The 15911-nt window shown below is 34.9% G+C and overlaps 1 protein-coding gene across 2 annotated transcripts in view; it reads left to right on the top strand.

The window, feature by feature from the left end:
* Positions 1-15039, top strand: part of LOC138323970 (ras-related protein Rap-2c-like) — a 51844-nt gene extending 36805 nt beyond the window's left edge. For both annotated transcript variants that reach the window (XM_069268933.1, XM_069268932.1), the window contains exon 3: positions 11335-15039. In XM_069268933.1, coding sequence (XP_069125034.1) covers positions 11644-12366 — 723 coding nt within the window. In that variant the 5' untranslated portion in view covers positions 11335-11643 and the 3' untranslated portion in view covers positions 12367-15039. The remainder of the gene's footprint in view (positions 1-11334) is intronic.
* Positions 15040-15911: the final 872 nt, after the last annotated feature.

The following is a 15911-nucleotide window of genomic DNA, read 5'->3' as shown; positions in this document are numbered from 1 at the left end:
AATCGACCACCGTTTTAATTCAGTTTTAGATCGCCTTCCCACGTGCGATTAGAAAGCCCTAAACACAATTTTTAATCATATCATGTATCCTATGTTATGTCATGAGTGTTTCAACCAGTACCAATCATATAAAAAGTACATTTGTGTTTCGTATTAAAAAAACAAATAAATGAACTACATGTATTCATATAGGTTACTAGACAGCGTTTTCGTATTTCAGATGCATCCCCCAACCATTACTATCAATATTTTGTTTTGTATTTCAAAATTTAGAATTTAAAAATCGTCGTTTCTATCGGGAATATTAACACATTTTAAATTATTTGCTTCAAAATTTTTGGCCATTAGAATCATTTTACGACAAATCTTTGCAATTTGTACAATGCAATTTGTCATTTTAAAATTGATAATTTTCTTAGATGTCTTCCTTGCAACTATACACTTTAATGTACTTTAATGAGACGTAACATCAAATACCACTGGATGACGTAAATTTCCTTTCTTATCTCCCTATTCAACTACACATTTGATAATTCATATAGAATATTTGATTATTTGAAGAAAGAAATATTGTGGCTGATGAATGTATGATGTTTTTATCATTCCATATTTCCATATTACAGAGTTATCTTCACTTTCGGGTAAATATTGGTTGTGACGTCATGTGTTAACGAGAACAACGTCACTTGTTACAGAAAACGAAGTGAATTTTCCTCAAAGTAATGACGTCACAATCAATATTCGCAGACAAGGACATAGTAATATGGAAAAAAAACGCAATAAAAGCAGGTAAATTCAAAACTCATACCAGCTTTGAGTATATTACCTTGTAACTTTAAAATTATTCCTTTGATCTATTTCTGACAAAAAGTTTAGCAGATAGCATCTTGTTTTATTAAATTTGAATACTACAATAAAATTATAATGCAGTGTTTTATACGATAAAGGTGAATACGTGTAATACACAGGTGATAACTATCAGAGGTATGCTGCAGCATAAGGATAGTTATCCTGCAACTGTCCCACATACTGACCGATTACTACTGCCGGATAAACTTGTGCTTTATCCGTCAATACGAAGTCCTTTATCCGTTAATACGATAACGTGAATTTGTTCTATATCTGACGGAACTTTTTCTAACTTGACCCTAAACTTGAACCTTCTGGTGAATGAAACGTCATGCAATGCCGCTAAAACGTGACGTCTCATTCACCGGAATTACGTCACTTTTACGATATCGAAAATCTGGTATGGTGATGTCGTCTTTTTCTTGGCTCGTGGCAAGGGTATGTATTGTAAAGTAATTCCTTAAAGGGTGTTTATTGTTTTTTGAGTATTTTCATTTTGTTTCAGTGATATTACACGCTGAATAGAATTGCGGATACTGTTTGCGAATGCGCTTATTTAATTCCCACGGCAGTAAAAAGCAGTACACTCATTCGGTTTAGTGAATGAATCTTTACCTCCGAATCAAAGAAGCGCCAGCTTCGAGCGAAACTAAATAAATAACTGGCAATTTGCTTTCGTTTTTAATGTCATAATGGTTGCAGGATAAACAGAATACACGGTTAGTATCTTCGATACAAGGTTTATTCTGGTGCTCAATACGGAAAGCCGAGATGCCTCGGCAAAGTCTTGTCATCTCGGCTTTCCTAAGTCTCAATCCGGCAGTAGTTATCTGTCAGTATGTGGGACAGTTGCATGATAAATACATTTACTATGTTGTAACTTATGTTTATAAGGCATCATGCATGTTTGTCTGTTCATTTAATTGATTTTCACTGCTTAATACATCAAAACCTGATGGTTTTTCAATAAATTACTGAAGAAAAAAAATTCGTTAATTTGCTTAAACAATTATGTTATCATTTCACAATATACAAATTATATGTAATTATATATCGCTTATGTCAGGATGATGTAACCGCGTAGCGATATTTCATAGAAAAAAAATTAGTCCGTGCTTTGTTTTGTGATTTTCAGGGGTTGTTATGTTGGAAGAAAAAAGAAACACACTGTAAAGAATTGATGTTATCCTCCAAACGAATTTTGTTTGCAAATTGTTCCTGTTTCTAGATCATTGAACTGCTATCTGGTTTTCTGTAATGGATTTAAATATGAATCCTGCAAGTAGAGTGTTCGCTCCACTTTACCACAGGATATTGCTCCTGATGTTCGTCATTCCTACTTATAACGATACACGTTCATTGAACCTGTAGTGGAAGTAGTCTCATCATTCCAGGAAAACGAAAATGTTCATTAACGCTAAATGGAAAAGTGTAAATGACCTTTTCAAAGTGCTAATGTTCTTACTACTGCTATTTTTTGTTTTAGAATTTCAAGGCTCTGTCGTCATTTTCTTCTTTCCTTCCTCTCTTTAGTTTGACTATGACATTTGCAATTAAAGATAATAACTTACTTTCGACATACTTTCTTCGCGAATCATTATTTTCGCTACATCAGCTTCATTAACATCTGACTTCATTCACAGCCTTCAAACAATTCGTGGTGTGGCGATTTTTGCACTGTGTATTTACTATCTCGTGCCGAAAATTGTACTTCAAGATATATTCGCGCGAAGCCTTGGGGTTGGTATTAAACCATATATTATTTAGTTTCCTTATAACCTGTTAACTTTGCAAGATACATATATTGGTATTTTGGCTGAAAACGAAACAAACAGTCAAATTTTATATCCATTTATCTATTACTTACTTACTCACGGTCTCAAATGTTCACAGAAATCGTGAAAAATTATACGCCCGCAAAACTTATTCACTATACCGTATGTTGATGAAGTAAAGTGTAGATAGATTGCATGCATACGTTGTAACTTATGATAACGCCATCGCGGTCTGTTCGTGTGGCCTTTCTGATAAGTCATTAACAGAAATAAAAGCTACCTAGGGGGTACAAATAAGTAGAATTCCCCAGTCAATACATTTCCCAGGTGACTTTAAATGTACGAGTCGGTGATGTTCATTATCTCATGATTTTACATTTCTGTGACAGCAAATAATCGTTCAATGGAACGACTGGTTTGTGGGTCTATACAATGGTATCGTGTCGAGTGTGCTGATCGGTGTCTTAAATTTAGACCAGAGTTCTTTCATCTCAATGAAATAGAAAAAATCATACAATTTAAAACATAAATAATGTAGCATTTATTAACATTTAGAAGCTCAGTTGTTCATATGGCACAAAAAACCAGACACATACAATCTCCGTCAACAAGAATGGATATTTAACTTTAACCGCTATTACAAAATAATATAAATCAGATAATAACATAGATACACTGTATATGGTTAAGACTAGATCATTAGCAACCTGTGGTTCACCAGGTCATTTACCATGAACCGGCAGTAAACATTTTGCATACATGTGTATGTTAAACCAGTGAGCGATGCCTGATATTCCCTTGTATGTTGATGATAGACGCCCTTATATGCATGAAGCCGATTTTGTATCCCTGTGGTTCTGATTCTTGACGTGGAAATAGAGATATCTAATATTCTGACAACTTGATATCTCAATGCAGGTGTAGATTGTTCCCAATTTATCAATGTGACCGGTTCAGGTTTAATCTGTTCAATGTCTTCAAGAGGCGCGTCAGTTATTTAACACAAAAACATCAACATCAAATTCACATTACCATAAGCAGTAATGCAGGCAGATACCATTGCCTACGAAAAAAACACGGTTGTCACATACATAAAGAGATTAAATTTACAGATTAGATTTAATCTGTACCAGATGTCCATTATTTGGAGGCTACATACTTGATGAGGACTGATTATTTCTTTCAATATGATAAAATTATGATATATTCGAAAATTATCTATTAAAACCCAATCTCTAAGTGTCAGAAATCCCTAACAAATAGTTAAGTTACTAACCTCTCTCGTCCAAGACTCGTAATTAAAGCCAATACACCAAAATATAAGAATCCCTAACAGTTAAGTTACTAACCTCTCTCGTCAGGACTCGTAATTAAGGCCAATACACCAAAATATAAGAATCCCTAGCAAACAGTTAAGTTGCTAACCTCTCTCGTCCAAGACTCGTAATTAAGGCCAATACACCAAAATATAAGAATCCCTAACAGTTAAGTTACTAACCTCTCTCGTCAGGACTCGTAATTAAGGCCAATACACCAAAATATAAGAATCCCTAGCAAACAGTTAAGTTACTAACCTCTCTCGTCAGGACTCGTAATTAAGGCCAATACACCAAAATATAAGAATCCCTAGCAAACAGTTAAGTTACTAACCTCTCTCGTCCAAGACTCGTAATTAAGGCCAATACACCAAAATATAAGAATCCCTAACAGTTAAGTTACTAACCTCTCTCGTCTAGGACTCGGAATTAAGGCCAATACACCAAAATATAAGACTAGATAACTAGTTAGGTCTGACTCGGAATTAAGGCCAATACACCAAAATATAAGAATCCCTAGCAAACAGTTAAGTTACTAACCTCTCTCGTCTAGGACTCGGAATTAAGGCCAATACACCAAAATATAAGAATCCCTAGCAAACAGTTAAGTTACTAACCTCTCTCGTCTAGGACTCGTGATTAAGGCCAATACAGGAATGGTGATGTACTTCTCTCATAAAAACGTACTTATCGCTAATCAAAAGGCATTACCCTACAAAAACCTAATAAAGGTTCCCTGCCCAGCCAACTGACCAGTCCTGCTAAAATAGACTCTTACACACTCTCCAAAAATAGCATGGCGCACAATTTTGGTTCCGATTTCCCATTCGGTTTCACAATTTCATATAAACCATGGAATCAGAATTTGATGGGTAAGCTGTGTGTTTGATTCCATTTAACATGGTACTGGGAAGTCACTGAACTTATTAATTTATCGTTTGTATAAAAAATCGATGTCGTTTTTTTGTAAACTCCGTTGTTGATATCACTGACTTAATCAAAGAATGTCACGTTTTGTATGCAGATAGAGACTTGAAATATCAGACACGAGTGCAAACATTTTAGAGGTTGCTTACTATCAGACGATTTTAACCGACAAATTTTTATGTTATGGAGATATAACACAAAAATCTGAATGTACACTCATCATAAACCGATTCACGATTAACTTAGAGTACATGTTTATTTATAGTAATCCTTAAACAGTTTTAATTTCAATGATATTATACATCGTAAAATTGATATACCTTATATGTATTCAAATATTCTTATCATTTGTGATGATAGAAAAAGCAAACTGAACAATGCTGAAATCTGTAAATATAAATGTGGAAGTCACTACGCTCAACAAAACTCCTTTTCTATTTGCTTTGTTCGTTATATCGTGAAAATGGAATATATATAGATTATGGTGTAGTCTTAATTAGGTCAGTAACGATTTGTTTTGGTTAAGTGGCGTTATTGATACCGAATTCTACTAATCTTTGTCGTCACATGCTTCATTGCAGTGTAATCAGGATTATCATGCTGAAAAATAAATATATAAATGAATTAAAAAACATCTGGACTGCCATAAAAACAATTGTTAGGAGATATTGACAATATTAATTTCTAATTAAGAGATAGCAATTGTATTGGAAGTAGCTTCCAGATAGCTTTGTGACGTCAACAATTTCGTTTTTGCTCTAAAACCATTGAGGTATCAGAGAAAAACAATAGCTTCTTACAGTTTCCCCATAAAAAAGTTATAATGAAATATTTTATCATCCTTTGATAAGTTTGATGCTCATGTGTTTTGTTAAAGACTTACCTCTCAAAGATATCATTCTTTTTATGATTAAAATCTGTCACGTATTCTACAAGCGAATATATATTCAGGTCATCTATTTGATTAGGTTTAGAAGAATATATATTACAAAACATCTTCGATCGAAACTCTAAGGGTTTCTCTTAATAGGTTCACGTCGTTCGAACGGCATTTAGGAGAACTGATATTACTGGTATCGTTGATATAAGGATGTGGTGAGATTGGATGTGGTGAGATTGGATGTAAGCTAGACTGTGTAATTGTAAATGACGAGGTTCTACTTCCGTAGGAAGGCAGCTTTTAATCGCGATTATAATGCTAGATTCTGCTCATCTCGGAAAGCTCAGAACGACATTTCTCCTTGGCTTGGAGTAATGTGTACGTATACCACTATACGTATCCGGAAGTGTCGAAAACAAGCCTATCTGACTGAATTATTAACATGCATAAGGATTATGGCAGGTTCTATGCAAATGGTACCGTAAAATGTATTCAGTAGCGTTATTTATTATTTATTCACTTTGGTGTGGTATTAGGTCTCATATTTGAAACATATTTTTTAATCACATTGTTTTGTTATATATGATTTTAGATTAATATTTTTTCTTTCGCGATAACATGATGTGTTCAACTTTTTTTCTTCTGTCTTTGACCATTTATTATATCTCTCGAAGAAGAAATAATGAATGAATGAATGAATGAATGAATGAATGAATAAAACACAAAGACTCCTCTAAAACATTTTTTTTTCAAATATAAAACAATTAAGAGTTTCAAATATTATTACATGAGCAAAATAAACATAAAAATAAATTAATACATCAAAATATTCAATCGTTCAATAATTTATATTCCGTATGCAAACAGTATTAAGGATTACAAGAAGCATACATGTGACAACATATTACATTCGTGCAAGATGGCGGAGAACACTTTCTCTCAAAACACTGTCATACTCGCCATATCATTTCTATTTCGTCTTTGCATATTACAGAGTTATCTGCCCTTGCGTATAGGTATTGATTGTGACGTCATATTTTTGTGAGCGAAATCCACGTCGTTTTCTCCGAAAAGTATGACGTTACGCTCGCAAACACATGACGTCATAATCAACACCTACCCGCAAAGGCAGATAACTCTGTAATATGCAAATACGGACTAGACAGTACACATCATCATTAAATGACATCCGCGGTTCATAGACCGTTCAATAAAACAAAACAAACGGAACGATATCGCTTCTCCCCTTGAAAGATATCTTTTAAGATTTTTTCTTAGCTCACGACTAAATGGCATAAAAATTTAGCTGCATCGTCATTTTCGTGTTGGCTGATACCAACAAAAGACTAACATAACCCATTATCGTTCATTATCAAACAACAAAGAAAAAACACAAAGGCTTTCAAAGAGAATGTGTCTTTGCTGGAAAGTTGGTTGATTATAGGCGTATAGCTATATAAGCCACTGTTTCATAGCGAGACGACAACGTCGTTTCTTTTATCGCTAATGTTCTGTATACAAGACATAAAAAACAAAGTAATGGTAGCTTTTGTTTATCTCTGTTAAGTGTGACATGCATTAGCATTTTCAGTAGATCTTTTCTCTTCTGTCACAATTGTGTAAGGTGTCTTTTAATCTATTTCGTCGTTAATGCACAAGCAATGTTGGGCAAAATACATATATATATAGAGGGAGATGTTGAGTTTTCAAAGGAATCGTGCGTCGGAGAGTCTGTTCGCAACTGACACTAAGTTGACGATAAGGGAAATGGTTGCTGTTTTCTATTGTTTTACGCCATGTAAAGCTTTGTCTTTTTTTATCTTTTTTTAGTGTATCACATCTTCCAGAAATAACCGGTGTTTTATCAATTTGCTTAAAAAAGAAATTTCTGCAGATTATCGCATAAATGTGATATATTGAGCTACAATTACTTTGTTAATAACAGAAAGCCGAAGGTTCTTGGATTCTCAAGTAATACAGAGGTCAAGGTTTTGCAGATCCTGATTCATATTACATTCTGACAGTTTTATGACTGGTTATCAATCCGAATATCCATTTTACATAGCTTAAAAAGAACCTACTGGAGAACTGTTGGGATTATGCTTCAACTTCGTTAAAAAATAATCCCAATTTATATTATATTCATACAGTTTTTCAGCAATGGCTTAGAGGGCTCTGTAACATTTTATAATTGAAAATCCATCAAGTAAAATTTTTTGACAACATACATTGAGCGTATAAAATGCAAACGTGTACATTCATTTATATAATTTGAAGTTGACGAATTAATGTATCGCAATTATTGCAAATGAATACATTGTAATTGACAACTGGCAATTAAACAGTTGACAGTTGGAGATAGGAAACGAAATGTCAGACTTTTGCCAGTGGACAAAATTTTTAAGAATATTGAACTAACTCTGGTCAATTGAAAACATTGTGTAAAAACAGGATATATGTCGTAATGAAATTGGCAAAATACTTGCTCTAAAAGTGATGGTATATAGCATCACCCTGTATGACACATTACATATGAAATGAAATGGAAAATACAAAATCTAAATTAGGGGGGGGGGGGGCAGGTTTCCAACAGGGTGCACTTTTAGACCCTATCTGATTTGTAACATTAATGTCTACTTGTTTTGAATGATAAAAACTTATACTGTCTGGGGAAATATTTGTCTTATTACATGTAGTTGCAGATAGTAGGCAGGTATCATATTACCAGTCTATAAACTAAATAACGAATTTGGGATACTGAAAACCTAACAAGCTTTTGAAATGTAACGAGTGGAAACAAATCATCAGTTGTAACACAGGTGATTCACGGTCATTGGAAGCCTTATTTTATTTGATTTCTTGGACAATTACAGAATGGATATCTTTTATATACATTGTACGCATGTGGATTCCAATCGTAACATCTCGGAGAAATTTTCGACAATCTTCGAAAAATACATGTATATCACATTTCCGAAAATTTCTGCCTGTGGCATGTAAGATCAAAATCAGTGATATATCTTTTTTTAATATTTTTTATATATGTATATACTTTTTTTGCATTTTGTAATATACTCTTATTTCTTTGTATTTAAATTGGATATTCGAAGGTAAAATGTGATGGTAGTATAATTTAGGTTATCGTGAAACAAAGACATAGATCTATACTTGTTTATTATTTACAGCCAGATTAATGAACGTTTATTATTTACAGCCAGGGTCATGTAAGGACGGCCTCCCATGTATGTGGTGTGCTGCGTGTATGATATGCGAGATGCGTGTTTTTTAGACTGCGTTATATTCATGTTGTGTCTTGTATATTGGAACTGTTGCCCTTTCTATGGTGCTATATCACTGAAGCATGCCGCCGAAGACACCAAGCAACACACCCTACTCGGTCACATTATATTGACAACGGGCGAACCAGTCGTCCCTCTCCCTGTTTGCTGAGCGCTAAGCAGGAGCAGAAACTACCACTTTTATCGACTTTGGTGTGTCTCGGCCAGGGGACAGAACCCAGAGCCTTCCTCACAGGGGCAAACGCTCAACTCAAGGCCAAAAGTGAGGCGGTGCCAAGGGAGGCATTAGGAAAGATAAAGTCAGTTAGGAAGAAGAGAAAAGATAAGATCCTAAATTTAGTCGCCTTTTACGATCATGCAATAGGGGCAGCAGGTACAATTCTAACGCCCTACCTGCAGGGCCAACATAGATCTATACATCCATGCATGACGTGGATAAAGCTACATGTAGCTATATGTATATAGATATTTTGTGCGCTTGTCTAGGAGTGTGTTTAACTTTTCTGATACTAGCATCAAATTTAATAAAGATAAAAACAAAGCCGACGCTGATCTCGGCTACTGGTTAATAGGTGTGAAGATGGCGAGAATTTACAAGATCATTGGTGCCAGTTCCTACCACCGGTCTACAATAACACCGCGATATCATCGATCCTCGACGTACTGAAACATTCTGTATGACATTTGTCGACACGTGAGCCGTACGAGAATTGACGAAACTTGACGGACGTGATATTCTGCCAGATCCACTCCCGCTACGTTCGCAAAGTAGCATTGCCACATTCTCTGTATGCCAACGATGGCATGTGTGAAAAATGGTAGCATAGCTCCTTCCGTAATCCGTGTATCAATTTCCGTCCGCGGCTCCTGGAAATAGACACAACACGCACGTGTTATGTTCAGTCTAGGAAAATGTCGACAAAGATGTTCAATGAATAAATGATTGTTTGATGGATGGATATGCATATTAAAACTGAATATTTATATTATATCAGGATTCTTTCACTCTGTCGATCTTCGAAAGTCTCTCTCCGTCACCATAGCGGAGCTCACTCCTCACCGAAGCCAATTCTGGCGGGCAACGCTCAGTATTTCAACGCCAAGTACATGTATATAGGGTCACGACTCTGATATAGGGCCAACGCAATTAATGTTAATTCAGAGTGCATGCATATTTGTTATTTATAATTACGTTACATTTTTGTGACTAAAACAAGTTCATCGACAAAACAAAACAAAAATAAATAAATAAAATGTCAAAAAAATGATGTGATCACTGATCATTTAACAAAACCTAAACTTTTTTACACAAAACTATACGTTAAACAAGGTACATTATAATGTATATACCGGTATATAAGAGACCGCTCGGATACGTAAAACTCGAAAAAAATATCGAAAGCCAATTTTGAAATGCCGATAATGTCATATATTAAATTGTTTTGCTTTTAAATCAAAATACCACACGCTGTTGTTTCTATTTATATGACCATAAGTTAATCTTACCTTAAAGTACGATAATCACGGAAAATTTACTTTAATAATGGAAGCCTGCAGTTCCGACTGAAAGCTAGTTATTACATCCAATGTTTTAGAGCGCGGTAAATATGTATTATTAGAGAGAGCAGCAGGTCGTGATTACCCCCTCTATCCCAACAATATATGTAGACGGTGTATGAAATTGAATTAGCCGTTACTACTGATATGGAATGGAAAAAGGGGTATTTAGAGGGCCCCTATTTTTGCTGAATAATTGCCGTTGTAAGTTTGAAAGTCAAATACCGCAGAGACCGTTGAATATTTTTATTCTCTAGATCTGCTGCTGTACTATATTTTCTCTCTGCTAAATATGGATGATAATTCTAGTAATTTAGACAATACAACTTTCTTTTGTGGCATCATTAAACTGGTACAAACACGAACATTTAAGTTTATATATACAATCTGAAGTCTCCTGCAAGATAAAATCAATACAGTCCGCCAAATCCTTTTATTAATATGTTTCAGCTTACTATACACGTCTCGCAGTATTGTGACATATTAATTTAAAGCGTGATAATTTTGCTGAAATATAATATCATCTGTCTCTGCAGAGTTGCTTTTATCGATTTTTAGAACCATCCACATCTAAAATGTACGTATACTCGCCAATCATTTTGACATTATTCAAATTAGCCATCCATATGTGAGTTTGACGTTTTATATATGTGCATCTGCTGTCTGACTAGTTCTGTCAACGACGATGCGTCACCTGTGCATTAAACTAACCCGCTGTTTCTTTTTTCCAGGTGTGAATAATACCGTGACACAGGGATTAAGAAAAGGTGTGGTGAGTGCCACGCCCACCACAGCGTTACAGTTTCGTGTCGACGTGTATTCGCTCGTTTGTGATCAATAATTTCAAATTTTACGGTTTGTGAAATTCCGTAATGAAGTCACAACAACCTGGGTATTCATATATATTCCTATAAACCCTGAAACTGAAATTCATTTCTGATGGACTATAGTAATTTTTGATGTGATTGTATTCCGGAATATGTGAGATATTTAATTTCCTTACACGGAGATTTTATTGCAGGACTGAAAAAACCAGCATCATGGCGGATATGGATCAAAGAAATAGGATTGTGTTTCTTGGAGCAGGAAGAGTTGGAAAGAGCTCAATTTTAAAACGCTTTCTGCACGGTACATTCTCTAGTGAATATAAAGAAACAGTGGAAGACTTGTATAGTCGTGAATATGACGTGCAAGGAAATCATTTAAAGGTGGACTTCCTCGACACAGCAGGAAATATAGCTTTCCCGGCCATGCGCCGATTATCCATAGCCAACGCGCATGCGTTTGTTTTAGTTTACTCTTTAACTAATGAAGCGACTTTTATTGAAGTAAAACAATTATGGGAAAATATCAAAGAAGTGCGCGAAAATTATCAAGAAATTCCATGTGCAATTGTAGGCAACTGTATCGACATGGAAAATAACAGGCAAGTGGAAAAGTTTGACGCGCTCAACTGGGCCTATAACGATAATTTAGGAGGCGCCTTCGTGGAGGTTTCGGCTAAAGACGACGAATGTATAACCGATATATTTAAGATTCTGTTTGAACAACTTAAAGTTCCTCGTTCCAGACTCCCGGAAAAATTCAGCCTCCTGACTCGACGGTTAAGTTCCCATTCGCTGGAACAATCGGATCAAGAAGCTGAACCAAAGACTCCGCCGGAGGAAAAGAAGTTTTTCAGGAGTCGGAGTCTGATCCGAAGAGGAAGCAAGCCAAAAGTTAAAAGATCCTCTAGGAATAAAAACGATTGTGAAGTCTCGTAGTGCCTGCCAAATCTCGCGGTGCTATTCGATACCAAGTCACGTGATGCTTCTGTCACACGCTGTGGAGAATGGTCCTACAAGGGGAACACTGTACCGGAAGTAAATGTCAGTCGAGCGTGAAGTCGCAAATATAAGGGTCAATGTGCGAATGTGGATGATTTGGGAACGTCTAGATTGTGTTGTTCGAGTGTTCCTAAGGTTTGGATACGTTTTGTTTCACGCGGTGTTAGCCTACGTGGGAATATAAAGTCCCGTAAAGGTCTAAATTGTACATAGATTCTATATAGAACACGTTTTAAATGACTTCTTGCCTTCAGTTCCTGTAAGAAACTGACATGTGACAATTTATATAATTATAAAAAGTATTAATCGCTGTTTAAACATTTGCAAAACTACTTTTCATCTCTTTGTCTGCACTTCTTGTATAAATTGCACTCTGTAGCACCTTTTTCTTCTTGGATATACCGAATGACGATTGTCCTTCCGGAGCCTTTGTTCCCATGAAATGACCTGTTATAATGTTTGGTTGTATTAAGTTCGTACAAATGGGATACATCCTTCTTAAATATTTTGCACGTACGATTGTTCGGACTTACGAGGTTCATGTGTACTCCATGGTAACGTTATTAATAGGCTATTGCTTAGAGTAGTATTATTGTAACCGGGAGAGACGTGCTAATCGCTTAATATTGAGTAATGGCGCAATACTACCTTTTGCCGCAGATCCGATTTTTTTAATTAAAGGATAATCGATTTTTACCATAAACATGACAGATACGAAAATACACCCGAACAGATATGTCGTTGGAATATTGTGTTTCTTTTTTTATGTAATCATTACGTATAAACATGTCTATTATTTTTTTTCATATTTTTTTTACATAATTCCAATTTATTGCTAGCAGATTTTTTTTCTCTGACCTTGAAAGAACAAAGAATTGTAACAGATCAAGAGTGTTTTTTTTTATTAGTTTATACCTGACAACCTTCTATGGAACTGTTTAAGTCTGGTGTTAGGGTCAGAGGAAATTCGGGCTATCTACATGTATAAATACACTCATTGCTATTTCAATAATTCATACACATAATAATGTAGATAATTATATCTCAGTATGTAGATAGTTATATATCAGTATGTAATCATCATGAAATATATAGTCCTGGGCCCAGTTGTTCAATAGGTGATTGGAATTTTCAAATCAAGATCAAATAGTTTCTGATAATACTATCACGTTATAGCATGTGATTAGCTAATTATCGTTTGAACAATTAACCGGTTTCTGTATTTGATTTTTATGAAATCACGATTTATTGCTCAATGTCTTTACCATTTTGAAAATTATTGTTTGTCTACATGCTATTGACCCCAACATAATCCAATATCATTGAACTTGGTAAATATGAGTTTCTTCCCTTTGAAGCCATGAGATCAATCGTAACATTTTGGAGAAATCTCGGAAATTACCGTAGATTGCCGGAACATTCTCCGAGATGTTGCGATTTCTTATGAGGCTAGTATACTGTATACAGGAAGTAAACAATATATCAGTCGATACCATCTTTACTTGTTTTATTAATATTTTGGTATCGTCTGTAAATGAGTTTCTTTTGTGCTTCATTTTCTGCCGTATTCAAAAATACCCCAGATCATATCACACACCGCCCTTCTCCTCCTCACCGTTGGGATTTATCAGAGTTACTTCCCTTTGTTTCGCTCCGTCAGTACTGATGGAGTAAAACGATGGGAAATTCTGATAGATCAGAATGCCTCCCCACCTGAACCCCCCACCCCACCCCAGCCCCAGCCCCAATCGGAAATTCTAGATATCACTAAATCATGTTGTTTAGAGTAGATTGTTGGTTTATTTTATCATTCCAAAGAAGTTTTTCACATAAAATGTGGACACAAACCAATATGATATGTTTTTGTTTTATTTAAAAAAAAATGGGTAAATATTTTTCCCCAACAGGAATTTGCTCTGCTTTTTATGAGCGATTTATGAGAGTATATGTTTAAATCATTAATGTTTTTGCAGCTTTTTACGAGTTTTTTTACATATAAGTCGCACTATAACGTGTCTGACCCCATTTTAGTCTGTCTAGGTCTGCGTAGCCTTTCGTGTTGTACTTTAAAAGGTACATGTACGTTCTCAGAAGCTCTCGTGGCTTCTGCGCATGCCTGCAGTGTAATTTATGATGTACATTCTTCTCTTGGCAATTTCGTTATCTTTTAACGATAATATCAATGTTTCTAACTCATTTTGTTAACAGGTATAGATATTTTATTTGTATGTGATATAATTTCTTAAACTTATCTGGAATATTTACAGTTGTTTTTCTGACGTCATAGACGCCATATTGCTTTAGAGTATTTTCTATGCATTTTAAGAAATATAATATTGTTCAGTGAAATATTGCGTATTTTAAATACAAAGATGATATACAATACCACACACTCAAATGGTTTTCATCAAACATGATACAACTTTATAGGGTACATTACCACAATGTACATGCGGATCTATAAGAGGTACTTCCCTTTGTTTCACTCCGTAGGTGAAATGAAGGGAAATAACTCCGTTAGTTGAGAATGTTATGTTGCTAAGGGTTGTATTGTTGGAGGTAGGTTTCCGAGAGATATCGCTCAATTTTCATTCCACAAAAAAAATATCTCTCATTCCACAAAAAAAATATCTCTCATTTTGTATTTTCCCTGTGTTGCAGAAGTTATAGGCCGTGCACGAATACCAGATTTATCCAATTACCACGCAAATGCGTCAATCGTGTCATATTCTGACACTTCTTTACTGATTTCCATTTTCATTACAAAATTATTAATTATTTACTTTACAAACTAGAAATTAACACAAAACTCTTTAAACATACAAATCGCGTAAAATACATAATATGGTGCATATGTTTTTCAGAGAATGAAAATTGAGTGTAAACCACATGTACTTGTACCCGGAAAAACCCATCTCCAAATTTTGTCATGAATGAATTACAAAAACCGCACTGTGCCATTCTGAAAGGTTTTGAACATAGATTGTTTTCAATGTCATTTTTGGAATGGAAGGCGATTGTACGAAGCCAGCCGTTCGGAAGGTTTTGGTATTTATGCTGCTGTAGGTTAGGATAGAGATGCCCAGATGGCTTTTATGTACACAGGAAATGTAAACGCCAGAAGCTTGTACACAGATAACGCAAACGTCAGAAGCATGTACGCAGGAAACGCAAGCGTCATTTTATGACGTCAATTGTGATGTAAATCATAAAGCACTTGAATATATTGAACGGTATTTTTGTTCTTTGTTATATTGGATCCGATTGATTGGAAAATGCGGTTTTTTAACATTCCATGAAAATTAATATGTTATAAACTATATTTCATTTCGTTTCTTTTTCTATATACTGATTACAAAAGTAGTTTAAAATTTACAGAAAGAAATGGGATTTAGAATTAAGTTCAAAACATATATAAATCCATGTATCCATTTTTTTCTTATATATTTATTATTCTAAAATCAAAAGTATAGGCAAGTTGG

Source organism: Argopecten irradians, chromosome 5, assembly GCF_041381155.1.
Source record: "Argopecten irradians isolate NY chromosome 5, Ai_NY, whole genome shotgun sequence".
Classification (NCBI taxonomy): Eukaryota; Metazoa; Mollusca; class Bivalvia; order Pectinida; family Pectinidae; genus Argopecten; species Argopecten irradians.
Note: the sequence above shows the minus strand (reverse complement) of the source record. Positions and strands in the feature narration are given on the sequence as shown.